Source organism: Macaca mulatta, chromosome 4 (assembly GCF_049350105.2).
Source record: "Macaca mulatta isolate MMU2019108-1 chromosome 4, T2T-MMU8v2.0, whole genome shotgun sequence".
NCBI lineage: Eukaryota > Metazoa > Chordata > Mammalia > Primates > Cercopithecidae > Macaca > Macaca mulatta.
Window position 1 is genome coordinate 12,188,714 of NC_133409.1, and position 27,683 is coordinate 12,216,396.

Consider the following 27,683-nt stretch of genomic DNA (forward strand, 5'->3'; position numbering starts at 1 on the left):
TTGCTTTTTCAGAAGTTTCCCGATTGTTATGTTTATTTTTCCCAAATAATTTTTTTTTTTTTAAATGGAGTCTCACTCTGTTGCCCAGGCTGGAATGCAGTGGCATGATCTCAGCTCACTGCAACCTTTGCCTCCCGGGTTCAAGCGATTCTCTGGCCTCAGCCTCCCGAGTAGCTGGGACCACAGGCATGCACACGTCTGGGTAATTTTTATTTTTATATTTATTTTTGAGACGGAGTTTCCCTCTTGTTGCCCAGGCTGGAGTGGAATGGCGTGATCTCGGCTCACTGCAAGCCCTGCCTCTTGGGTTCACGTGATTCTCCTGCCTCGGCTCCCTGAGTAGTTGGGATTACAGGTGCCCGCCACCATGCCTGGCTAATTTTTTGTATTTTTGTAGAGATAGGGTTTTACCATGTTGCCCAGGCTGGTTTCAAACTCCTGACCTCAGGTGATCCACCCGCCTCAGCTTCCCAAAGTGCTGGGATTACAGGTGTGAGCCACTCTACCTTGCTTCCAGCTAATTTTTGTAGTTTTTGGCAGTGACAGGGGTTCAACATGTTGCCCAGGCTGGTCTCAAACTCCTGACCTCATGTGATCCACCTGCCTTGGCCTACCAGAGTGCTGGGATTACAAACGTGAGCCACCATGCCTGGCCCCAGATAATTTTTAATTTGGCAAGTCACCACCACACAAAAAAATGAGGTTTTAATTAGTATTACCGTGGAAGCGCAGGGTAGCCATGGCGGAGCTGCAGCAGCTGAGGGTGCAGGAGGCGGTGGACTCCATGGTGAAGAGTCTGGAAAGAGAGAACATCCGGAAGATGCAGGGTCTCATGTTCCGATGCAGCACCAGCTGTTGTGAGGACAGCCAGGCCTCCATGCAGCAGGTGCACCAGTGCATCGAGCGCTGCCATGTGCCTCTGGCTCAAGCCCAGGCTTTGGTCACCAGTGAGTTGGAGAAGTTCCAGGACCGCCTGGCCCGGTGCACCATGCATTGCAACGACCAAGCCAAAGATTCAATAGATGCTGGGAGTAAGGAGCTTCAGGTGAAGCAGCAGCTGGACAGTTGTGTGACCAAGTGTGTGGATGACCACATGCACCTCATCCCAACTATGACCAAGAAGATGAAGGAAGCTCTCTTATCCATTGGGAAATAAAAGTCTTTGCCAGTGGCCATAGGGGCTGAGGGCAAGAATATATTTTTTATAAGGAATTGGGAATTTTAGTCTTTTAAGCAAGGTTTACAAATGAAGAAATGAAGGATGGCCACAAGTGTAAGGCATATGTCACTTGCCTCTGGACACTGGTTATTTTATGTTTCAGTCCTAAAAAAAAATGAAATGGAAAAAAGTGGTGCTAAATCGGGTCAGAGAGATTACAGGAGAGTTTTAGAGCTTATTATTTCCTGTGGCCAGCGCTTATCCTGGCAATAAGGCTCTCCCCTGTAACAAGCCAGAGCCTTCCAAGGTACCAGACTCTTCTTACTGCACAGGTAGTAACAGGCTGGCAGGTTAGAGTTGGTGGAGTCTAAGAAGAAATATTTTCTCTTTGTTGCCAACATCCTGTTTACCAGAAGTGTCACCATACCATTTTCCATAAGCTGTGAAACAAAATCAATGAGGTCACTAACTTAGAAGGGAAAGAAAGTTTTCTGGGTCTTTGTTTTGTAGGTTTTGGGTAATTTATACAAGGACATACAAGTTGATCTTAAGATGTGGAATTGGGAGGGAGACTAGTTTGGATAAGAACTTTGAAAGGTTCCTTGTGGATCCCCATTTCTGGTCATCAAGATGTGGATGTATGTTTCTTAAAGTTATTACATGCTGCATCTTTCAGCCTGGAGACCATGCAGAAACATGAGAGGTGATGACACACTAATTATGGGAAGCAGAATTACTGGCTGATGGCCCCTGAGGCTGTGTATAGCAAAATGACAGGACAATCCTGCAGTAACACTTTTCCCTTGAAGAGAAGGGGGTTTTGATTGTGATATATACTAGTATCTAGGAATGAACAGTAAAAGAGGAGCAGTTGGCTACTTTATTATAACAGAGTAATGAAGTACTGGATTTGGAAAAACCTGGTTTTATTAGAACAGATGGAATGAAAGCCTAAACCTAACATTGCCTACTTAGCCCCCTGAATTAACAGAGCCCAATTGAGACAAACCCCTGACAATAGGAATTCAAGGGAGAAAAAGTAAGCAACTTGGGCTAGGATGAGCTGACTCCCTTAGAGCAAAGGAGAGGCAGCCCCCATTACCAAATACCATTTTTGTCTGGGGCTTGTGCAGCTGGCAGTGTTCCTGCCCTGGCGTGGCAACTTACTGTTTTGATAGCAACTTCGTTGTATTTTCACCAACTTATTACTTGAAATTATAGCCTGTCCATTTGCTGTTTCTAGGCTGTGACATATTTTCTTAGTGGTTTGGTTTTAAAAATAAATAAGGTTTAATTTTCTCCCCCCCCCCAAAAAAAAAAAAAGTATTACCGTGGATTTTCAGACAAACTTATAGAAAATTACACCAAGGATTTTCGTGGTTAGAAAGTAACAGCCTTTTTTCCCCCTTAGTCAGAAAGTATCTCAAGATTTACAACCTCTACCACATATTTCATGCCAAGAAAATTAGTATTGCTGTCTCATGAGCTAAAAAGACCACAGAGAAAGAGAAAAGGTTTCTGTAGTAACAATAAGTGGCATGAACCTCTGTATCTTTCAGAGAAAAGGAAAGATACTTGCTATGGACTGAATGTTTGTGTTTTCCCCAAATTCCTAGGTTGAAATCCTAACCGCTAAGGGGATGGCCTTAGGACGTGAGGCCTTTGGGAGGTGATGAGGGGATGAGGGTGGGGCCCTCTTATTGGATTAGTGCCCTTATAAGAAGAGACGTGAGACAGATGTTTGCTGTCTCTGCCACGTCAGGACGCAGCAAGAAGGCCACCCTCTGCAAGCCCAGGAAGAGAGCTCTCTCCAGGAGCCGGATCAGCTGGTGCCGGATCTCAGAGTTCCCAGCCTCCAGAACTGTGAGAAATAAGATTCTGTTTTTAAAGCCACCCTGTCTATGGTTATTTTTGTTACAGCAGCCCGAACTTAGTACTTGAAGGATGTAAAGAGAAAGATTAGCTAATTTTAAGATCATTTAAGGCTATTTCTGGTCACTTCTTTCTCATACCAAAACACCTCATGGAAATAATTTAAACCACAAACAAGAACTAAAATTATAAGAACAAGGACATGAAATCACATCACTTCTAAGTGATCAGGCTGTGTGGGTCAGTGAGAACACCGTGGGCTGGGGAGATTTGGAGGCTGTCATTTGTCTTTTCCCTCTGCCGCAGAAGCAGAAGCACATCAGTTACTCAATGCCATTTTCAAAGCACCTCACCTGAGCAGGAGCAACAAACTCAAATCCCTGTCGAAAAACGCAGCAGAGGCTCCAGCCACGGGGAGCACTGTTTTGCGAGGATACTGAGAGCCCCTGCAGGTTCCAGGACTCCAGTGCCCGCCTGTGCAGGGCCAGGCCAGGGGACATTGCCACACAGCACCAAGTGCTCCAGCAGGGACAGGCAAGAGGCGCTCAGAGGCAGGGTGAGCCCCCAACACCTGACAGGTACAGCAGGCGACAGTGGCCTAGAACCTAGAGGAGATGTCTGCTGAGCTGGGTCTTGAGCAGTGGGTGACTCAGGGAAGAGGAAGAGAAATAAACAGTGAGCCCAAGGACAGACACTCGTGGGGGACCAGAGAGACAGCAGGACCCCAAATGCAGACAGAAAGGGCTTGTGGACTTGGTGCAGAATCCACAGAAGGACCCTGGGCAGGAGAGATGACCAGATTTGCCTTCCAGAGCCCACTTATGTCCGTGAGGGCCACAGCAGGAAAGGGAGACGAGGAGGCAGGCAGGGCTCTCCCAGAGAGGAGAGCCCTGAAACTGTCTAGGTAATGTGAAGGGGGTCTGGACAGCCAGGAGGACTGCAGGAAGACAGAAGCTGCCAGTGAGTGGCTGCTTAGAGGAGGGGCGGGGATGGGGGGAGAGTCTAGGAGCTACAGGTGGGTGGCTGCTCAGAAGCGGGGCAGGGAGGTGGGGAGAACTTAGGAGCTGGAGGCTACAGCTGGGGAGATGCTCACAACCTCCATCAAGGCAGGTGACTTGGAAGGACAGTGATCCATCCTGCCTGTGTGGAGCTTGGCATGTCTGGGAAAATCCAGAGGCTCAGTAGGTGAACTGGGACCCAGGAGACAGACGTTAGCTGAGAACAAACTTCAGAGTCATGCTAGGGCCTGGCACTGTCACGGCAGACGGTGCCAGTTCCTTGAATACCAACATCTAAAGGGCCGGGGAAGAGCTGAGGGCAACCGAGAAGAGAGTGACCAGAGACTCGGGGAGAACGTCCAGAGCAGCTGCACCACCCAGGGCCGTAGAGGAGTGAGAAGGAAGCCAGGGGGTCCTAATGACTGGCATGGGCCACCGGGCACGCAGGGGCGGGAAAGATGGAAAGCACATGCTCGAAAGCCTGAACGGAAAGGGAAGAGCAGCTGGGCCACAGGGAGAGGGGACAGAGTTAGGGAAGGAGAGAAGAACGGCTGGCTTTTTGCCTTGTTTTGGTTTTATTCATTTAATGATGGGAGAGAGACCTGCAGGTAAAACACAGCCTTGAAGAGCTACGGGAGCGGGGAGAACACCTTGGGAGAGATTCAGAGCCTGCCTTGTCCCCCTACCACCACCTAGGCAAGGCAAGAGCTGCTAAGGGCAGGAGGCCCCAAACCACTCAGCAATTCTGAGCAGTGCCCTGGTCAGCAGTAAACTCAGAAAGTAAACTTGATCAACAAAGCCTGGCTGTGGCACAGCTTCCAGCTCTTCCAGCTCAGGGGTGTCCTAGGGAGGGGAGCAGCAGGTGCGATGCAGGGCTGTGGGGTCAGCCAGGTCACCACAGACATGAGGACCCTGCCCACAGTGTGGTGCACGGAAGGGCATGCAACAGGTGTCCAGTGAAGACACGCTGGACAGAGAAGAGGTGAATGAACAAGGCCTTACAAAAGTGCTGAGTGCCTCCAACTCCAGAGCTCAGTGGAAAAGCTTAACGTGCCCAACCCTGCTCCACTGCTGGGATGCCAAACAGCCCTCAAGCCAGGCCTCTGAGAGGGACTTGCAAGATTACTTAATGCAGGGCTTACCCAAACAGTCAAGCCCAAAGTCCATGAAAGAAAAGTGGAATTATCTTCAGCAAAGCTACATTCAATCAGCCTGGCGTGGTGGCTCGCGCCTGTAATCCCAGCACTTTGGGAGGCTGAGGCGGGAGGATGGCTTGAAGCCAGAAGTTCAAGATCAGCCCGGGCAACACAGGGAGACCCCATCACTATGAAAACAATTGTTTTAGATGAGTCATGTGTGGTGGCATGTACCTGTGGTCCCAGCTACTCTGGAGGCTGAGGTGGGAGGACTGCTTGAGCCCTGGAGGTAGAAGCTGCAGTGAGCCACAATCGTGCCACTGCACTGCAACCTGGGTGACAGAGACCCTGTCTCAAAACAAGCTACATTCAGTGAAAAAAAACCCAAAAAACAAAAACACCAACACCCTGACACTGCCCCGACGATTCGGGTTGAGCAGGTGAGGAAACAGCTGCTGTTTGGGGTGTGGCATGGCTGGTTGGACAATGAGCTGCAGAGGATCCTGTGGGGCCACTGGGCCCTTCATCCCTCAGGAAAGGGGTGTGAACTCTGGAAAAGCAGTTCCCACACCCTCCTGTGGACAGCTACTACCACTAATGCTTGTTTTTCTAGAGGAAAAATGTCTCCCAGGCTGAATTTAAATCAGCTTTGCAGAGCCCTCAAAAGTGAAGCTCCAGGTTGAGCAAAGAGCCCAGCCGAGTGTAGATCCCCACAGAGAAAAGTTACCGAGAAAGCTGAGTGTAGTGCAGACCGCTGCGGAGGAGACACAGCGTCCGACGGTGCCGGCATCGAAGGCGCACACTGGGGCTGCCTGCGGGTCACTGTTTCTAAATGCATGTGAACGTTTTACAGTTTATAACGCTTATCAAAAATGTCCCCACTGCACACGACTTTCCCTCTTCCAAGCTTCACCTCCTTCCTTTACTAAACTTAGGAAGGCCCATTTCTCAGAACTAAGTCAACAACAGCCAGTAATAAGCCATTAGTTTTTCTCCCAGAAATAATGTCGCCTTTTCTTCATCTCCTAGCACAATGACCTGCTTGTGAGACATGAGCTTAAATCCCAAGGTGCTGACCGCTCTGCCTGCATTTACAGAAAGAAAAGTTCTAGCCACACATACAGGTATGATACCCAACGGCTGATTTATCATTGAGAGTGCTGACAGAATTTCGTGTTCAGGACACAACAGAATTTCTAGAAACGACCAAACAGATCCATCTGCAAACAGAATCTGATTTACACAAACACACCCAGCACACCTTCCAGAGAGCACGGGGACCTGAGGGTGGCCGCAGGAGGCCTCGCTGCGCTCAGGGACCAGATCTTCCGAAGATGAACGCGAGAAGGGCCCAGGCAGTCACTATGCCACAGACTCTGCAAGACAATGACACGTATCAGTGGCTGGGGCACCCAGCAGGGCCAAGAGGCACCGACGCAGGCTCGCCCCTCTTCCTTCCCAGCCCTGTGCACTCAGATGTTCTTCCTCTTCGTCACTCTCCCGGTGCCAACGCTGAACTTCTGCCTCTCGAGGTTAGGCTGGCTCTGGGATGCAAACCGCAGGTTGAAAGAAAAAGGGTTTGCAGTGGAGCTCAGTGTGTTTCTTCAGCAATGTTGTTTTCTAACGGATGTGGCCCCTAACCCACGAGCCAGAACCTCACCAAGTTCAACTGACAGCAACTCTGCCTTTCCAGTTGTTCAGGACCCGAACCCTGGATTCCCACTTGATCCTTCTCTGGTCTGTCGCTGACTCCACCCCGCTGCCCCCGGCTGCACTGAGCTGTGACCCAGCTGAAGCATCTCCTTCCTGACCGCTCTCACGGCGTTGCCTCTACGGTCTACCCCACACGGAAGACAACCTGAGTCGGGTCATCGACCTTCTTGCCGTAACTTCCGCAATTCCCTCTCTCCTGAGAGAAGCCCAGTCCTCCCTGGGTGGCCCCCACCTGGGGGGCCCCGGTTCCTTCTCCCGTGTCCCCTCCTTGCTGTTCTGCTCACAGCGGCCTCTCCCTGTGACTCTCCTGGCGCCTCCTGACTGGAAGGCCCCGCCCTGCTGTCCCCTCTGTCTGGCTCACTCCAAGTCTCTAATGGGGACCCCCATCAGCTCCTCTGAACTGCAGCCTGCCACCCACCCCTGACCCTTCTCTCATTTTTAATAAACACTTGTCACCCAATACGTTACAGGGTACACTTGTTTATCCTGTTTATCTCCCCCAGCACGTAAACTCCATGAGAGCGGGGATCTTCTGTTTCACTGACGAGGCCCCAGAACTACGATGGTGCCCAGCACACCGGTGCTCCACAGACAAGCGGTGAGTATCACTGAATGACGCTCAGGGCACCACACTCGTCAACAACCCCCTTGGCAACACACACCAGTGAGCGAGCTGTGCTCGAGTCAGACCACGCTGGGATGCTGGGACCCCGGGACAGGCAGGCGGCCTCAGCCCAGCACTTACTGGAGCACGCAGTTGACGTCTGGGGAGTGCCTCCAGTAGCGGTACAGGGAGATGCACAGGGTCGGGTGGCCCCGGTACTCCTTCAGGACGTTCCGCGCGCTGCCAAAACAAGTTTGCCGTGGTCAGCCAGGCAACAGGATCACGCCGCCTGCTGTGATCAGGCGGGTGGAGTCAGAGACATACAGGGATGAATGCAGGAGGCATGGGGGACGCGGACTTAGAGGCACCTACTCCTTAAACTTATTGGTCAGGAGTAAGAACTGGCTTCTTGTGAGTCGCCTGACATCAAACTTGCAGAGATTCTGAAACTTATGGTAGACTTGCTGCTCGCTGACCCCGGGCCACCTTTTGATGCTGAGGATGAGGATGGGAGGTCGGATACTGGGATAATCTGGACCAGAAAAATTCTAGAAAACATGCAGAACACAAGAGATTTTCCACAGTGCTTCCTGACTTCTTATCCAGTCCGAAGATCTCAAGAGAAACTAGGAAAGGCTCTGCTTGGGGTGGGGAGGGGAAGAGAAGGGAGGATGAGTCCATGTTGGCCTTGGTGGAAAAACATGAGAGGAAAGGAAAAGCCAGCTCTTATTTCTTCAACCACTGAAATCCCTCTCACGAGTACCAGAGAGCACTGGCCGCTTCTCAGCGAAGGCTCTGAACTCTGAACAGGGCAAGGGGGCTAAATGAGACCAACTCACGATCTTTGGGACCCCCGCGCGGATGAGGTTCACTTGGTTCACGTAAGGAGCCAGCACGTCGAGGTACTGAGGAAAGGATGACTCGGGCACGGGGTCGATGCTGCAAGGACAGAAAACCCCAAAGCTGTTGGGCACATGGAAGTTCATCCATTTCCTCAGTCACAGCCAAGAATCCGGTGACAGAACAGGAGAAGGACACTGCCTCGGACGGCTCTCTGCCCCTCCCGCCCTCACAAGTCTTGGGGCTCTGGTTGGGTGCTTCCCCAGCTGGCCGACCTTAAAGCATTCTCAGTGGCCCACACGGAAACAGAGCTTCCGGACAGTCACCATCTGCTGGTGATGGCTTGGTGAGGGTCCCACTGCTGACAAACAGCAACAGGCTCAGAGAATCAGCGCGAGACCACGATTCAGAGAAAGCCCCATGCTGTCCCCACTTGGCATGACATCAACCTTGATTTCAAAAGGGCATCCCTCATCCCACAGCCTCCTCCCACTGCCAGCGCCCCCTCTGTCCAGGCAGCACACACCCCCGAGCCCAGGCCCCAGCAAAACCACAGGCCACGCAGTGTCCAGGGAGCACACATACCCAAGCCCAGGCCCCAGCAAAACCACAGGCCACACAGTGTCCAGGGAGCACACACACCTGAGCACAGGCCCCAAAAACCACGGGCCACACAGACAGGCAGGGAGGGCTTTTAGGCCACGGGGATTAAAAGAAATAGAAGATGTGTGACCCGGGGCACTGAGGTGCTCCACTACTGCCAGCGCCTTCCCTGTCCAGCACACACATACTCACCAGGGGCCCATAAACAGCCAAACCACAAGAAAGAGGGTGAGGCTGGCACATTTCTTATTTAAGAAATAAGCTTCCCATCCATGTGTCACAGAACGTTTGTATTTATAACATCCACTGCCAAAATGGACAAATATAGGCAAGACCCAAGTTAATAGATTATAATCCAAAAAGATGTTTCTACATCAATCCCAAAGCACACATTAGAATTCTGACTGGCTCCTTCACCTGGCCGGCTAAGTCCTACATAACAAATGTGCATGCCAAGGACGGTGCTGTAGCGTGTACACTGCAAATGTGTTTCTGGTGCCTATGTGCCCAGGGCTGCAGGCATCAAGGATGGTATTGCCATGGGGAAATGCACAGAAGATTCCAATGTGGGGTTCCATTCATCTCTCCCCAGCCTATGTGCCCCCCAACAATGGATATGTCATTCATTGACCTGAACACTTTCTCCTCGTACCTCATTGTTGCTTACGTGGCTATAAAAAAACAAGTCAGAAACAGATAAAGCACACACACCAGGCTGGGAAGGACTGAGACAGGTGTCAGAACCTAAGCCTAACCCCACTGCCTTGGCCTCCTGACATCTGTGGGGATGAGGGGCCACGACTCATACAGGCAGGTGCAGGGGTGGTAGGAAGGGCTACTCCTGTGGCACAGGGCCATTTGTGGGCTGTTGCCCAGTCAGGGACAAGATTTCTATACCAGCGACACTTCACATTCTCCATTCTTTGGCAGGACCCTGGGACTGGGGAGGTGCTGGCTTCCAGCAAAGGCTCAATAAATCCTGACCACTGATTGAATAGCAGGATGAAAAGAAAGAACACTTACCCATGTATCTTCTGTAGAAGCAAGTGTGCCACTTTCAAAAGAACTAGGACGGAAAAAAGAAGTGCAACAGAGCTTATCAAAATGTGCATGCTCATGCTTTCTCTCATTATGTGCAAGCCAATCTGAAATAAATGCAGAATCTAGGGACAGCAGGGGCATAGTGCCAACAAAAAGTAAGTTTCCAGCTGGGTGTAGTGGCTCATGCCTGTAACCCCAGGACATTGGGAGGCCGAGGCAGGCAGATTGCTCAAACCTGGGAGTCTGAGACCAGCCTGGGCAGCATGGTGAAACCATCTCTACAAAAAATACAAAAATTAGCCAGGTGTAGTGGCATGCACCTGTAGTCCCAGCTACTCGGGAGGATCGCTTGAGCCCAGGAGGTAGAGGCTGCAGTGAGCCGAGATCCTCATCACAGAACTCTAGCCTGGGCAACAAAGTGAGACCGCCTCACAAAAAAAAAAAAAAAAAAAAAGAAAGACAGTTTCCTTTTAAAGGAACCAGAATCCTTACCTGACCCACAGAGGAAGGCATCATACGCAGCTTCGTGGGGGCACTTTGTCTTAACTGAGGCATTTTCCACCAGGAGGAGAGAGAGTTGAGCAGTCATGAGAAACCCGCCCCATCCTAGCTCACTATCCACAGCAGCAGCAGCTCATACAACCTCCCCATGGTCCTGCACACCCTTCTGCGGGCCCACACACCAAATTCACCTTGGTCCTCCCCGTGGTGGAGAAAGCCCCAAGCTCAGAGTTGCCTTATAGACTAAAGACCATGTTAAGGAGGAAACGGACAACTCCCAGGGCTCTTGGATGCGTTCTGGGCTCGCTCATTTGGGGCAGGAGTTACGTGGAGTAAGCAAAGGAAAACCCCACACAAACCTCCCGCTCCATTGCTGTCCGGGCCGGGGATGGGGTGGGGGTGGGGGGCGAGGGGGTGGGTGGGGCGGGGGAACCAGGGTCAAGGACAAGCTCAGCTGAGCACCTCAGCACTCTGCCGACCGTGCAAGGAGTGTGGCTCATGGGAACGTACCGTATTTCTCACACCTGCTTGCGTGAACAATCTCTGGTCCAGAATTCTTGGTGGGATTCAAGTCACTATTAGAAAAGAAAAATAGAATAAAAAACAATTTGCTGAAAGTAATCCCTTGTTTTCTCCTCAGTCCCTTAAGTTAATATAAATTTTTTTAAATGTACTGGGGACATATCTTCAAGGTGCGCATCTAGGCATGGACAGGTAACGTCTTGGTAACTGGGCAACAGGACAGGGGAAAGAACAATGGTGCAGGAGGGGCATTTATCAAATGCTTCCCTTGAGCCCAGGCACCAAGACAGACAAGACACTGTCTCTGTCCTCCGGAGCTGTCCAGTGACAACTACAGAGACAATTACGCCTGCCTCTTGTAAACGCCAGGCCTGAGGTATGACAGCCATGCCAGGACCCTGCAGGCTTCTGGAAGCAGACAGCACTCATGGAGAGTCCCAAACCACAGGAACCAACGGGGTTCAAGGAATGGGAAGATGGCAGGCATTTCGAGCAGGCAAAGGCAGTGAGGAAAAGAAGGACGTCTGACCCCAGGAGCTATGAGGTGAGAAGTGGGGCTGAAGCTTGTGTGTGAAGGGAGGGCCAGAGGGTAGGGAAGAGCCCCTACCACAGACAGGGACTTCAGAAGCCACAGAAAGACTCTGACCAGAAAAAAACAGCTCATTCAAATTCACATTCTAGGTCATCATTCAAGAGTGGTGTGGGGTATGAAGAGGGCAGGCCACAAGGCTGGGACACCACTCCGGGGCTACTACCACAGTTCCATGGTTGGAATGAAAAGATAATAATCCTGAGAATGCAGAGAAATGAGAGGTTTGAGAGATTTACAGGGTCCAGTCCATAAAACTCGACTCAATAGACGTGAGCAACTCAGCTCTGTGACCCCTTCTAGGTCTTGGCTCTGGGACCTGGGTGAATGGAGACGGCGTATGACAAGCAAACCTTCATTTCACTGGTTTTCAATAAGATGTTCTGGAACCTCATGTGCTTAGCCTCCCTGAGCCCTAATGTCCCCATCTGTCAAACAGGCATTGTCGCCGTGGGTGTGGCCTGAGCTGTCCGTTAGGATCGGGATAGTTGTCAACAGCGGTAGCTAAGATTCAACAGACCTGGACTCCATGCCAGGGGCTAAGTCCTTCCACATCTACGAACTCATTTAATCCTCACGACAACCTTGGAGTGACACACGATTTTCTCATCTCACAGATGGTTAAACTGAGGCACAGAGAGATTGAGTAATTCTCTCAAGGTCACTCACAAAACCAGTGAGTGGCAAAGCTGTGATTTAAACCTAGGAAGTCTGGAATCAGAGCCTGTGCATTTACAACAAAACTCCCTCTGCCCTTCACCCTCTCATGCACACACAGCCCCCAGTATCACGCCTGGTACCATCAAGACTTCCAAGTTTCCAGGCACTGGAGTGTGCCTGAGGGACAGACAGGAGTGTCAGGTTGAAGATGCCTGTAAGTCATGCAGGGTGGGAACATCAACAAGACACTGTAAACGCAGCATCCTAGATGCTGAGGTCTGGACTGCAGCCACACACAGGTGCTGGGAGTTGAAGCCCAGCGGGTGGATGAGGCCACACGGGAGCCTGGGAATGAGCAGGAAGAGGGCTGAGGAGGGGCCCTTGAGGGAAAACTTAGGAGACAGGTAGAGAACACGAACCACAAGGAATGGGTTTTAAAAAATCGCACACGCACATCCAGAACAGGGTGCCACCCCTGTTCCAAACGCCTCTTTTGCCGCGTCCTGCTGAGTGGGGACAGACCCGTGGCTCTGGGTGCCCCTGCAGAGAGCAGAAGTGAAGGAGACAAGGCCCTGCCTGCCACAGGCTGTGGGGAAGAAGAGCACGAAGAGTTCAAGGCATTTTGTTGTTAAGTTAGGAGAACACTTGTTGATGTGGAAGGAAATGAGAGGGAGACAAAAAGAGGTGGAGACACCCCAGGAAGGGGCAGGTAGGGGTGGGGAGCCACCCAGCAAGGGTGAAGGTGACGAGTAGGTGGCAGCTCCTCCTGCCTGGCCTCAGACAGGGAAGGTGCCCCACTTGCTGGTGACAGGGGCGAGACAATGAAACAGGGGCGCGTACAACTGTTTGAGAGGCAGGGGTTGAGAGATTTCCTGTCTCTGGCTTCTCTCTCTTTGGAAACTGAGGCAAGAGGGTCATCGGAGGAAGAGGGCCACGAAGCAGGAGGAGCTGGAGGAGACCAAGTCCCAAGCAGGCATCACTGAAGGGTGAGCGTGCCTAGAGAGCCCAAAGCCCTGCGGGGCACAGGGAGGCCGCCACAGCTGCAGACCCTGCTCCAGCAGCAGCTCCAAGAATGGCCGTCCTCACCTGTTCAGGACTTCATAGACTTCGGAAAGATTCGACACCCTCGGGAAATTCATCTCCTACAATGATGGAAAACAAACCAGAGGAAAACATCTGCGCTTTTGTTATTCTCTATTTCAGGCAGGACCAAATGGTCATTAAAACAGCCTGGAAAATGCTCGCTCCTACAACCTCCTCTTTCTCTTCAAATAGTGCAACTATCCTTATTCCTTAGTTAAGAGGTCAGGGTACCCCAGTATCCCTGGGTTTCTTAGAAGGGCTCCCAAAAACTCAGGCTAGGAAAAAACTCTACACACACCATCTCCCTCAGAAGATGTGTTCAAGAGATTATCTATAAACAAAGGAAAGCAAGGCACTAGGACAAAGGCCAGGGACATACATGTAGAATACAGTCATTCTAAGGCCTCGAGGGCCTAGGGGCAATGCCTAGTTACTAAACCCTAAAAGTTCATAGTAGCTGGAAATATGCCAAGTACAAATAATAACAGCCTCTGGGCAGACACAGACCACAAACCCCACTCCCATCTGTGTGGCTCCCTTCCTGGATAATTCACTCTAAGGGATCACCCTAAGGCTTCACAACATTGATCTGATGCTCCCTTCTCTGTTCCTCAGTTGTTGTTTTTTTTTCCCCCTTGAAACAGGGTCTCCCTGTTGCCCAGGCTGGAGGACAGTGGTGCAATCTCAGCTCACTGCAACCTCCGCCTCCCGGGCTTTAAGCGATCCTCCCACTTACGCCTCCCAAGTAGCCAGGACTACAGGCGTGCACCGACATGCCCCGCTAATTTTTGTACTTTTTGTAGAGATGGAGTTTCATCCACATTGCTCAGACTGGTCTCAAAACTCCTGGGCTCAAGCCACTCACCCACCTCCGCCTCCCAAAATGCTGGGATTACAGGTGTGAGCCACTGTGCCTGGCTATTCTGTTTCATTTCTAAGCAGTATGTAAACCAGTTGGGTCTCTCTTCTCTACACATGGTGCATAGCCTCGACCCCACAACAGAATCACCGGGGGAGCTTTAGAAATATCACCTGGCCTCACTCTAGGTCAGACAAGAAGCTGCCAGTGCAGCCTGGCCATCAGCATTTTCAACTTCCCACGTGATTCTAACATGTCGTTGGGGCTGAGAACCCGTGGCTGGGGGGCTCAAGAAAGAAGAGGTTTTCTCAAGATTCTTCAGGAGGGAACCTCCTCCCGCTGTGCTCTGTACACATGTTGCAAATATTCCCAAGGCATGCATCAGGTTCTAAAATAAGTTGTTCTGTTGTCTGATCTAAACACAGAAACTCTATACAAATAAGTCAAAATGTTTCCACATTCCACAAAATGTTTCCACTGGAATGAGAGGAAGGGAATAAAAGTCATACATAAGCTAATACAATGACCCACAGGTGCCAAAATACAAAAGGCAACTGATACTGGTTTGAAGACAAAAAAGCATCAAGGAACAACTTTAAAAAACACAAGTGGCTGGCCGGGCGCGGTGGCTCACCCCTGTAATCCCAGCACTGTGAGAGGCCAGGCGCGGTGGCTCACCCCTGTAATCCCAGCACTGTGGGAGGCCGGGCGTGGTGGCTCACCCCTGTAATCCCTGCACTGTGGGAGGCCAAGGCGGGCAGATCATGAGGTCAGGAGATCGAGACCATCCTGGCTAACACGGTGAAACCCCGTCTTTACTAAAAATACAAAAAATTAGCAGGGCATGGTGGTGCGCACCTGTAATCCCAGCTACTCAGGAGGCTGAGGCAGGAGAATCGCTTGAACAAGGGAGGCGGAGGTTGCAGTGAGCCAAGATCGCACCATTGCACTCCAGCCTGGGTGACAGAGAAAGACTCCCTCTCAAAAAAAAAAAAAAAAAAAAAAAAAAAAAAAAAACCAAAAAAACCAGGAAACAAAATAAAACAAAAACAAGAAAAAAAAACCCAAAAGAGAAAGCCAAGTGTCACTGGTATGGAAAAAACAGTCCTTAACCCGAAGCAATTCTATTCATTACCTTCCATATATCCTTTGTTACATTCTTGGTGTCAATGAGAACAGGAAATAGGCTGTGGATATTCTGCTTAAATTGATCGTAGCTTTCTGAGGGGAAAAACCAGGTAGTCAACAGTGAATTTGTTTGTTGGCAAAAATGGGAAGGAACGTCTTGAACCTAGCTTGCCACCGGCACTGATTAATAAAGCAAACTGAAACAAAACAGGAATTGAAAACACCATTAATCCTAGCCACTAAGGATTTCTAAACTCAGATCAACCTGCCATCACCACTTTTATAGTAAAGACCGAATGGTTTTCTTTTAAATTCAGGATGCATTCTATTGCCAACCTTAGTTAACGTAGTTTGTGAAGTTCTAGCCGATGGGGTAAGACTTAAAAATAGAAGTATTATCAGAAAGACAGACATGAAATCCTTTATAAATAACTGCTCAGAGAAAAATCCAAGAAAAAAAATCAACTAAAAATTATAACTAGCAAAGTGTCCTGGTAAAAGAAAATTTATGTAAGAACTCAGTTGGTAAAATTATACCTGCATCTAAAGAGGGTTATTGCAAAACACACACTAAAAAACAAAACCCTGTGTTCTCTTCCCACTACTCTCCCATTTCCTACTCCCCAAAGGCAACCACTTGCCGTTCCTTTTTTTGGTATTTATTCTCATCTCTCTAGCACATGCGCGGTGCAGTGCTAGACACCTCACTCCTGACCTCCCACCAGCTGACAGGGTAATGACCCCTCTCATTCCACCTCCAACCACGTGCTCATCTCTGTCGCCCCCACGCACGTCATTCACAAAAGGCTCTGTGGTGGCTACAATGACTTCTCCTTTCTTGCACAGCTTTTGTTCTCCAGCGATTATTTTGTCGTACTTAGTTTTTTGGTGAATACATATTATTAATTTCACCACTAATTCTCCTCCAACTCTCTCAATATGCCTAAACTCAGGTGTTTTCTTGTTTCTTGGGGAAATGTCTCCTAAAACTTTCTTACCCCTTTTAATCTAGATTAGTGTTCTTTGTATATTAATCCATTTAATCTCACAACCACTCTGATATTGGCACTATTATCCCAATCTTACAATTAAGGTAATGTCAACTCACTGGTGACTACACACGTCGTGAGTGTGGGACGGAGGAGATTACCAAGGTTCGAGTCCCCACTTTTACCCACTAGGCTGCACCACTGCGTGTCCAATAATGGAATCAACCATGGAAGAGCAGGGGACAGCCAGAAGACAGTGTCACATGACACTGAAGCAGCACTTATTAGGTTTTTCTTTTTCTTTATTTTTTGAGACGGAGTCTCGCTCTGTCACCCAGGCTAGAGTGCAGTGGCCGGATCTCAGCTCACTGCAAGCTCCGCCTCCCGGGTTCACGCCATTCTCCTGCCTCAGCCTCCCGAGTAGCTGGGACTACAGGCGCCCGCGCCCGGCTAGTTTTTTGTATTTTTAGTAGAGACGGCGTTTCACCGTGTTAGCCAGGATGGTCTCGATCTCCTGACCTCGTGATCCGCCCGTCTCGGCCTCCCAAAGTGCTGGGATTACAGGCTTGAGCCACCGCGCCCGGCCTATTAGGTTTCTAACAACATAAAATAATGCTTTGGGTAAGTGAAAAAAAGTCAAACAAAAATCAAATCTTTACATACATATTTACATTTTTATATATATTTACATATTTACAGTGTAATCAGATATGTAAAAAATTCAGGCTACTAGCTGATTAAAGGTGACTTCTGACTTCACGCATTTCGGATTTTGTCAAGTTTTATACAGTAACTCTGAAGAGCTTCACTAATGGGGAGAGAGGTATCAATTCAAATTGAATTTTTTTTCCCCTTGACAAAGTCTCTTGGTTTTCCATTCTGTGGAGACAGTAACAGATCAGAGTACAGGCCTCTGCCCGAACTCTCCGGAAACCTGCAGACACTGGGGAGGAATGTGCATTTTAGGGGCTGCCTCAGGAGTACGATCCTGGACCCGTCCCTCTGCCAGATGGCAAACTAGCATGAAGGAAGAGAAATGACAGGTTTGCCCCTACCTGGGAGGGGTCTGAAGAACTTCTCATGGAGGTGCAGCAGGTCCATCATCATATTATGTCCCACTAAGGGCTACTTGGGAGTAAATCAACAAGTGAGAGAAAATAAAAAATGTAATACAGACACTACAGACTAACAGTTTCTTGCAAAAGATGTAGCATTAGAACCCACTGCAATTCTGATCACTTGACAGTTCCATCCTAACCTTCCTTTGCCTCCATGAAAGGTAGTTCAACCGCTTAAATGCCAACAAAAAGAAAAAAGAAAATAATTCGCAAGTAGGAGGCACGTAAGGCAGGGTCTGCGCTGGAAATCTATACTGTGAGGCAGGCGCTTGCAGTTTCCCCAAGTAGTTTTAGATCAGTTAGTACTGAAATTCCTGCGTTACGGAAAGGAGTAAAGAAGTAGTACTGTTTCTTATGGATACTCTTGCCCCAAATTAACCTATCATGATTTGGTGAAAGCAAGGTTAGATCCACGAAGCTAGTTATAAATGAGAAGGAAGGCCAGGTGCAGTGGCTCACGCCTGTAATCCCACCATTCTGGGAGGCCAACGCAGGTAGATTACTTGATCCCAGGGGTTCGAGACCACCCTGGGCAACACTGCAAGATTCCGTCTCTACAAAAAAAAACAAAAACAAAAACAGAACAAAAATTAGCCAGGTATAGTGGCATGTGCCTGTAGTCCCAGCTACTCGGGAAGCTGAGGTGTGAGTCTCACTTAAGCCTGGGAGCTCAAGGCTGCAGTGAGCCGTGTTCGTGCCACCGCACTCCGTCCTGCCTGGGTGACAGGTGAGACCCTGTCTGAAAGTAAAACGTGAAAAACATTAATGAGAAGGAATCACTTATCTTAAGGAATTTTATCTTGTTGTTGAAGGAGCTTTCAGTATCTCTGACCAGAAATACAAAAGATACTTGCCTTTAGGCCGAGAAGAGAGACATGTTTTCCTACCTTCTGGGCTTTCACCAGCATTTGGAAAAAGACAGAAAAACCCCTTGCAGAGAGAAGAATCTTTTCCTTCCAACAGCTCTCTCGGTCACAAGAGGTGTTCTGAAGATACCAGCGATGTTGTTTACTCACTTTCTTCACTACCACCTGAAAAGCAGGGACAAATGCCCTGAATCCTGGGTTACTGGGAATGAGGCCTAAAGAAATGGCTCTGCATCTCAAAACAAAAGGAAAGCGGGAAAAACAGCGTGCAAGAGAAAAGCTTTTCAGAGGCCAGATTTGGCCAAATGAGAGAGAAACGATGGAGCCACTGACGCCCTGGTCTCAGGTGAAAACTCACCCCCTCATCTTTCAGCACCGTCCAGATGTCGGGGAGGGCCTGCCTCAGCACCAGTTGGACCTCAAAGGCCTGGAAGCCTGCAGCAGGGAAACACAGGGGCACACAGTACCTGGAACCTTATGGCATGTTCCCAAGAGAAGCCCCGGAGGAGCAGAAGCTAAGAGATGGAGAGGTCAGGTGGAAAGGCAGCTTGAAGGGTGTCTAAGCCCACGAGCCATGTGGCAGGGCCTGGCCTGTCATGACGGGATCTGGAGCAGCATTCTAAGAGTTTTTTATCTCAGGGCCACTCTTAAGTAGGGGATGCCACAGAGTCTGTGTTTATGTGAGTCACAGCTATTGATATTAAGCCTGTTAGAAATTAAAACTCTTACATTTAAAAAATGTTTTTTAAATAACAAAAACCCAGTATACAAGAACAAAAGTAACACTTATGAAAAATAACTATTTTCTAAAACAAAAACTTTAGAGAGAAAAGTGACACTGTTTTACATTTTTGCAAATCTCTAACATTTGGCTGGAATGTGATCGTTGAAACAGAAGAAAATCCAGCCTCAAGGCTGGGCGTGGTGGCTCATGCCTGTAATCCCAGCACTTTCAGAGGCTAAGGAGGACAGATCACCTGAGGCAGGAGTTCGAGACCAACATGGCCAACGTGGTGAAACCCTGACTCTACTAAAAATACAAAAATTAGCCAGGCATGGTGGCAGGTGCCTGTAATCCCAGCACTCAGGAGGCTGAGGCAGGAGAATCCCTTGAACCTGGGAGGCGGAGGTTGCAGTGAGCCGAGATGGTGCCACTGCACTCCAGCTTGGGCAACAAGAGTGAGACTCCGTCTCAAAAAAAAAAAAAAAAAAGAAAAAGAAAAAGAAAATCCAGCCTCAAGCACATATGTAGGTGGAAAAGGGAACAGAATTACCAGCCTTATTAAATGACTTTGGATATTCTTTAAAACTGTACCAAATTCAACAAGTGGTAGTTTCTTAAAGATTAATTGCAATGTGGAATCTGAAACCATCATTAAAGAGTTTTCTTGTACTGCTACATTACAATCCACTGGCCTATCTCATACCTAGAATAGATCTCTTATCCATGAGAAAAGATAGTGCACAATAGTAACATCATGTGCTAGTAGTTTGGAAAATACTGGTTGGCAGGGTTATGTAGGTCTCTCGAATGTTTGCACATGTTATTGTGTAATAATAGCTGGAACAACAGAAGACGCTGGAAAATATGATCACTGATCTCATCAGAAAGGCTGTGGCACTGGGAAGCTATCAAGCTTATGGAGGCACATGTAAATTCTTCAAAATTCCAGTTTTGGATTGAAAGCTGTGATTTTATCACTAGGAAAGACTGCGAGTTATCTTCCTTGAAGTGACAGGCTTTTTTTTTTTTTTTTCTTTGAAACAGAGTCTTGTTGTGTTGCTCAGGCTGGAGTGCAGTGGCATCATCTCGGCTAACTGCCTCGGCCTCCCAGAATGCTGGGATTACAAGCATGATCCACTGTGCCCGGCCAACAAGCTTTTTTCATTGAGAAAATGATTGTGAAACCTTCAAGTCTGAGCAACCAATCAGTTCTTTCCAGTAAAAATGATATTTCATGGGGCTGGGTGCGGTGACTCATGCCTGTTATCCCAGCACTTTGGGAGGATCATCTGAGGTCAAGAGTTCGAGACCAACCTGGCCACCATGGTTAAACCCCGTCTCTACTAAAAATGCAAAAATTAGCCGGGCATGGTGGCGGGCACCTGTAATCCCAGCCACTCAGGAGGCTGAGGCAGGAGAATCACTTGAACCTGGGAGGCGGAGGTTGCAGTGAGCCAGGATCGTGCCATTGCACTCTATTCTGGGCAACAAGAGCAAAACTATATCAAAAAAAAAAAAAAAAAAAAAAGCAGCTAATTCAGCTCTCAACTCTCAACTCAAAAGACCGCATGCACAAGCACTTTTCCTTGACACAATCACTGTATTTTGGCACACAGCCAAGCAATGTTTTATGCATACTTATTTTTTACATACCTATATTGACATATAATATTTAAAAGATGAGTAATCAAAAGATTGAGATTTAATACAACCAAGAATATTACTTTTTCACTAAGGAGGCTGCTAGTAAGATTGGCTTTTCCGTTTTTAACTGAGAGTAAGTGGTAACGAAGAACATGGTATGATGCTCCTGCCTTAATTTGTGCTGAGGTGCCAACAGCTTTGTCCGACATTGCTTGGGCACCAAAATGGCACAATGACAATAGCAAGTACAGCTGAGGGATGCTTGGAAAACTGTTCTGACCTCATAGACCCATTGGAAAAGGTCCCAGAGACTCTAGGATCCACAGACCAGCCTCTGAGAGCTGCTAAGCTATGGCACATTCACTGTGGCTCCACACCACATGGTGGGGGAAAAGTTTAGAGATTAACAAAAGTCAAAATAATACAGGGTATGCAGGACTGAGATAAAAGGGATGGCTCAGGAATGGAACTTGACCTTCTCAGTCTTGAAACCCAAAGTACGTTGAAAGCCTTCAACATGTGAATGCAGGTCAGAGCTTTAACCACAAAGACTATGTATCTCCCGAACAAATGCTGGCTGGCATCAGACTCAGTCATGAGGCATTTGGGACCAGGATCCCAAGAAAGGGTGTGTTTCCCCCAACTCCTGGCAGGTGACAGTGACCTGTCCCAATGCTCCTGCGCTGGGAGGAACAGCCCCTGCCTACCAGCGATCCCAGGAAGAGTCATCCAGTCACCTTCCTTGGCCAGGTCCAGCCACCGTGTCACTTTGTCAATCACCGCCTTGATTTGGTCTTTATCTGGAGAGCTGAAAATGGGCGCATGAAAAGTGAAAATGTCAGAGAAAAACACATCAGAAACCCAAGACTATGTTAATATGAGAGCAGTTTCTGAGCCCTCTGGTTTTCATGTTGCAATCTACAAAGAAAATGAACCCAAAGAAGACGATTTCTTCTCTGATGCTCTTATGCAATAGGAAGCCAAACAATCAGAAGAATAGCCCACACCCTTCCATATGATCCAGGCATATATTCAATCCCCTCCTGCTTCACTAGGATGTGTGGAGGAAAAGCTATTGGGATCCAGCCAATACCAAGCATTGCTATCAGGACCGTCTTCTTTATTCAGCTTTCAGGGGTGATAAAGTCCCTATCTGGGTCAATCAGGAAAAGACAAGGACTTTGGTAAACACATCGTCTCTTGCATCAGACACAGAACCTAATGTCATTTTGAGATAAGGAAAAGGCTTTCTCTAACTCTTGACAATAAAAGAAGGTTAAAAATTCAACTTGTTTTTCTCTTACAAAAAGCTACATTTTTATATGAAAACCAGCAGGAAAAATACAAAGAGACAAAAATTCCTCCAACATAACAGAATTATCTGGAAGAGATCATCACTCATCTCATTTCAGTTGTTCATTTAATCTCCCCTTTCCTGATAAAGGCAAAGAGCTTCCATGCCTTGTTCAAACCCACACCTAGCTGACAGCACTTGGCTCCAGGTGAGGGTGCCAGCCCCAAGGCCCCTGGCCCGTCTACCCACAATGCTGTTGCTCTCACTGTGGTCACTCCTGACCCCAGCTCTACAGGAATACGAGGTTTCGGAGACTGGGCTGGCACAGATAGCCAAAGTAAAAAGGCAGAGTTCCCGGCCTCCGGCCTAGGGCAGCAGGGTCAGGCACGGTGGGGCAGACACAGCCTAACTAAGGCACACATCTGAAGTCAGTGCCCAGTATGACTGGTACAGTCAAGATTGCCCGTGAGATATCCTTGAAAAATCCCTCAGAAGATCACGTGGGGGATCAACATAACATCTCACAGCAAGTCCAACAGAGCCATTTCTTCCCCTCTAGCACTGGAATGGAATTCTTGTTCCTTTGAGTTCCAGATTAGGAGTCAGTTTCTTTTTCAACACGGAAACTCACACTCGACGCAGTAAGAGGTTCATGAGGGAGTGGCACATGATGGAGACAGGTGAAAGCCATTCTCAGCTCAGCCACACGGAGAGCAGCACCAGTCGCACTGGCGACTGAAGCCATCCCCGCCGGGTATGGATGGAGGTCGCCACGTTCCTGGAAACAGCATGCCCGCCCACGGGAAATGCAGACAACAGCAACAAGGAAACAAAAGGCACCTGGAGAAACAGGCCATACCTGCGGACTCTCCAGTTCCCAGTCAGGATATCGTGTCGAATTTTCTTCTCCTGTTCTTCATTCATATATGGGATTCCGTTTTTGAGAAACTTAAGACAGAAACAGAACAAGGAGACAAGTCAGAGGGATCCTCTGTGCCTGATCTCACGAGGACAGATAGAAAGGGGAAAGGAGACGGGCTGTATAGGCCAGTTGGTCTAGATCACTTTTAAGACATTCCCAAGCTGGGTGCGGTGGCTCATGCCTATAATCCCAGCACTTTGGGAGGCCGAGGCAGGTAGATTGCTTGATGTTAGGAGTTCAAGACCAGCCTGACCAACATGGGGAAACCCCGTCTCTACTAAAAATACAAAAAGAATTAGCTGGGCATGGTGGCGGATGCCTGTAATCCCAGCTACTCAGGAGGCTGAAGCAGGAAAATCACTTGAACCTGGGAGGTGAAGATTGTACCACTGCACTCCAGCCTGGACAACAGAGCAAGACTCTATCTCAAAAAACAAACAAACAAACAAACAAAAGACATTCCCGTTCCCCTCCTCCAATGCCATACCTTGTTATAGTTGAAGCCATACTGATTCAAAAACTGAACACTGGAAGCCTGGAAAGAGAATTCTGAGTCCAAAATCCCAAACGTTGTGGGGAAGAGAAAAAAGTTACACGAATGGGCTATATACCTATAATAAAAGAAACATACAGAAAAAAAGTCACAACCATCTAAAAAAACTCTGGTTCCCAGGGCAGGCTTCAGGGTGGGCGCTTTCTTTTAGGTAAGAAGAATCGGAGTGTGCCTGAGTGTCTGCTGTGTTTCAGGAGCTATGATTGGCACTGGGGGTGCTAAATGAAAAAGGCAGAGAGCCTGCCTTCAGGGCCAGGGCCTACCACAGAGACAGCCCCTCCACAAGTCGCCCAGGGATGCCAGGTTAGGGCATGCAGGCTGGCACCCTCAACTACTCATGGGGGGTGAGCAGACATCCTGATAGTTGGGGCATCCTTTCTGCCTACTGTGTCAGGCAGTTCAAACCTCCCTTTCATTATACAACACTGTGTCAGGTGCTTTTATTAATATAGGTGCATACTGGAAACGATAGAAATGGGGACAGGAGCACTTAAGGTACACAGCGAATCTGGCGCGAAAGGTACTACTTCCAGAGAGACGTCAAAGACAACATGGAATCCACAGAGGGCAGAGCGAGCGGAGAAACAGACCCAGGAGACAAGACAGAACATCCAGGGCAAAAGTGATCGGGGCACCTGAGGCCGAATTTGAAGGGGGCAGCTGTGGAATGTAAGTGGGCAAGCAACATCCTTTGCAGAAGCTCTTAATACATACTTGTTTGCTTCTCCTTCAATAGCGGAAAACACAGACAATCCTGAAAGAATGACCGTAGAGGGAATGAATGCCAAGGAAAAGCGCCCTGAATTTCACTACAAAGACAAAACAATTCAAACGGTACTTTGGGCCCACAGATACTAGGTGGGCTCTACAACAGGATAACATCTTTAATGACAAACAAACAAGAAAAGACAGACTAGAAGCATGAGAAATGTCAAATTGTAATTCACACTGAATTTGCTAAAATCTAATCGTGGCCTGTTCTTCAAATACAGAAGTAAATATTAAAGTGACATTCTCATAGTTTTAAAACTAACCACAGAAAATACCAAAAACCATTAAGATGTATATATTTAACTCATTTAAAATGTCTATTCCTCCCCTCTCAAAGAAAACCATACGCAAAGTAAAAAAAGACTTCAGGCTGGGCACGGTGGTTCACGCCTGTAATCCTGACACTTTGGGAGACTAGGCAGTTGGATCACTTGAGGTCAGGAGTTCGAGACCAGCCTGACCAACATGGTGAAACCCTGTCTCTACTAAAAACACAAAAGTTAGCTAGGTGTGTTGGTGCACGCCTGTAATCCCAGCTACTCAGGAGGCTGAGGCAGGAGAATCGCTTGGGCCTGGGGGGTGGGGGTACTGCAGTGAGCCCAGATTGAGCTATTGCACTCCAGCCTGGGCAACAGAGCAAGACTCTGTCTTCTCCCACCACCCTCCAAAAAAGGACCTGAAATTTGGGTACAACAATGGAAACATAACTACAACTGTTTCCCATACTTCTCAAAGAGGTCTTATAATTAAAAACAAACGAACAACAACAACAAAAAACTATAACAGAATACTAGTAAAGGATCAGGATAGAGAAGAACACACACACACGTTCAGCATCGTTCATAGTAAAAGCAGGGGTTGGGCATGGCAGCTCTCCCAGCTACTTGAGAAACTGAGACTGGAGGATATCCAGAGCCCAAAAGTTTGAGCCCAGCCTGGGCAACATAGCAAAATCCCATGGTGCCAGGGGAGGGCACAGACAAACCCAGAAAAGTAAAATCTGACCCAGGGTCTGTTTCTGTAAATATAACAACATTTTACTGGAATGGAGCCATGCTCACTTGTTCATGTATTATCTACAGCTAATTTCACATTACAAAAGCAGGATTGAATAGTTGTAAAAGAAACCACAATATGCAACTGTTAACAGCTCTGTCTTGACCAGCCTGGCCAACAATGGTGAAACCCCACGGCTACTAAAAATACAAGAATTAGCTGGGCCTGGTGGCTGATGCCTGTAATCCCAGCTGCTCGGGAGGCTGAGCGGGAGAATTGCCTGAACCTGGGAGGTGGAGGTTGCAGTGAGCCCACATCACGCTACTGCACTCCAGCCTGGGCAACAGAGCGAGACTCCATCTCAGAAAATAAATAAATAAATCAACAAACAGACCTGTATGAGCTGATATAGAAAGATCTCCAAACCCCATCAAGGAAAAAAAAAAAAGTTTCTGAAGCTGGGATGACCTTAAAAAAATTATTTTTGTGTGTAAATTTTCTTAAAAGAAAAAAATCACAGGCTACGTGTGGTTGCTCATGCTTATAATTCCACCACTTTGAGAGGCAGAGGCAGAAAGACTGCTTGAGCCCAGGAAGTCAAGACCAGCCTGGGCAACATGGCAAAAACCTACCTGAAAAATTTTAAAAATTAGCTGGGGGTGGTGGTGAGCCTGTAGTCTCAGTTTACTCAGGAGGCTGACATGCTAGGATCACTTGAGCCCAGGAGGTCTAGGCTGCAGTGAGCTGAGACCATGCTACTGCACTCCAGCCTTGGTGACAGAGCAAGACCCTGTCTCAAAAAAATAAAATAAAATAAAAATCGCACACACACAGTTTTACTTGAAAGAGTAACAGTGATTGTTCCTTAACACTGACTTATTTAAGCATGGAAACAATGCCGCTAAAGTTTGTTTGCTCCGAAGTGTTGATTCCATATGTATAAAATGGCCCAAAACATTCCATATGTATAAAATGGCCCAAAACAAAACAAGCATACAAAATGATACTCAATATCCTTGAAAAATCTCAGAGCTGTTTTTACAGTAGGAAACGCAAAGTCAATATATTCTTGAAAAATCTCAGAGCTGTTTTTACAGTAGGAAACACAAAGACAATAAAAATACCTTCTTGAAAAACTCTAACAGCTGGATATTAAACTCACCAATCTGACAGATTGTAAATTGCTGAACGCTCTGACGGGTCTTTAGGTACCACTCCGATGGCAAATCAAAAAGACTGTGAACAAACAGGCATCTCATTCCACGAGCAATGACATCCCATCCCGGCACTATGGCCTCCGCGGCAGGATCACCACTCAACCGGGGAGGATTTTTTCCTTGTTACAACAACTAGGGAACACTACTATCATTGAGTGGAAAAAGCAAGGTTCCCCAACACGTAGGAGCAAGCCACACAAAACGTCCTGCCCCCCAAATGCCAACAGGCTGCTGGCCAGAAACAATGCTGGTCTGGCCAGGATCTTATACAGAGGGGACACAGTTTTAGTTTTACCTGATCTGCTGGGGTCCAGACAGGTTGGATCGAAGGCCCGTGAACTCTATGTCCAGACCTGCCGGGAAGGCAAAAAATACCAGCCCTCGGGTGCAGAACATGGCCAGCACTCCACACACTGTAGATCTGCAGGCGGCCGAGGCACCTGGGCTCACCCCTGTGCTCAAGAAGCCAGGGGAGGTCAGGAAGGGAAAATGGAGGAACCGAGGCAAGGAGCAGCCAGGCACCCCCGCCCCGGGTTGCACTTGGGCGCACCGGGCTCTGGCCAAAAGACACGTGGGGCTCGGAGTGTACTTGCTGCTCAAAGTCCCACCGCCCCGGGGCTGGAGAAGGAAGCCCCCGTCCTTCCTGAGGCCCTCTCTGAGCCCCTGTGGCCTGGCAACCGTCCCGCCACCCCCTCCCCAAGCTCGCCCGGAGCAAGGGGCTCTGTCCGGCACAGCCGCGAATCCCAGGCACCTCACCCACGAAGTCCGCCTCCTGGACGAGCTCCTGCAGCAGAGGAAGGCTCTCCTCGAACTCGTCGGCGCCCAAGTCCATGGCCGCGCAGCTCTGCCGAGTCGCTCAGGGCTATCACGTGCTGCCCACGCGCTGCCGTCGCGCAGCCGGGTCTTAAAGGGCGCGCGCGTGGAAACCAGGCAGGCGCCTCCGCCCCACGTGCATAGCTTCCCGGTTTGCGGCTGGCGTCGCGCACACCTGCTTGCGGGTGTTTTAATTGTACGGTTTGCTACAGAGGTTTGATTGCAATTGCAATCAATGCCTGTTTACCTGGCTCCTCAGCAATTTCTTTGCAGCCCTTAACGTGAAAATGTCATTTACATGGACTTAGAATGTTAAGAGGCGTGCCAGGAGAGGAAGACAGAGTCCCCAGAAAGGGTGAAAGCAGAAAAGCGGAGCAGGAACAACCCCGAACGCAACTGCAACAAGCAGATTCTTTGCTGCAGCTCACGGTCTTCTAAATCACCTCTTCCCAACTTCTCCATCACTTC

At 48.6% G+C, this 27,683-nt stretch overlaps 1 protein-coding gene and 1 pseudogene across 5 annotated transcripts; one reads left to right on the forward strand and one right to left on the reverse strand.

The window, feature by feature from the left end:
• Positions 1 to 662: 662 nt before the first annotated feature.
• On the reverse strand, positions 663 to 27,301 carry PNLDC1 (PARN like ribonuclease domain containing exonuclease 1). 4 transcript variants are annotated; one of them, XR_003728740.2, is made up of 21 exons: positions 27,159 to 27,301; positions 26,698 to 26,755; positions 26,348 to 26,421; positions 24,133 to 24,172; positions 23,353 to 23,476; positions 22,803 to 22,891; positions 21,357 to 21,457; positions 18,640 to 18,716; positions 18,303 to 18,446; positions 17,353 to 17,422; positions 15,316 to 15,401; positions 13,325 to 13,380; positions 10,978 to 11,042; positions 10,459 to 10,512; positions 9,949 to 9,991; positions 9,118 to 9,231; positions 8,322 to 8,421; positions 7,855 to 8,030; positions 7,624 to 7,722; positions 6,427 to 6,541; positions 663 to 796 (listed from the first exon to the last, which is right to left on the reverse strand). XR_003728740.2 is itself a non-coding variant. In XM_015137628.3 (20 exons), the coding sequence occupies exons 1-20, from the start codon at positions 27,232 to 27,234 to the stop codon at positions 6,478 to 6,480; spliced, it is 1,710 nt and encodes a 569-aa protein (XP_014993114.1). In that variant the 5' UTR covers positions 27,235 to 27,301; the 3' UTR covers positions 6,291 to 6,477. The 4 variants fall into 4 exon arrangements, 3 of the variants coding, with proteins under 3 accessions (XP_014993114.1, XP_077855351.1, XP_014993115.1); XM_015137628.3 differs by lacking the exon at positions 663 to 796 and having other exon boundaries at positions 6,291 to 6,541; XM_077999225.1 differs by lacking the exon at positions 663 to 796 and having other exon boundaries at positions 6,291 to 6,541; positions 27,154 to 27,280.
• LOC702859 (protein FAM136A pseudogene) lies at positions 726 to 3,250 on the forward strand (annotated as a pseudogene). Its single transcript, XR_001444562.3, has one exon. The product of XR_001444562.3 is annotated as a protein FAM136A pseudogene (transcript).
• Positions 27,302 to 27,683: the final 382 nt, after the last annotated feature.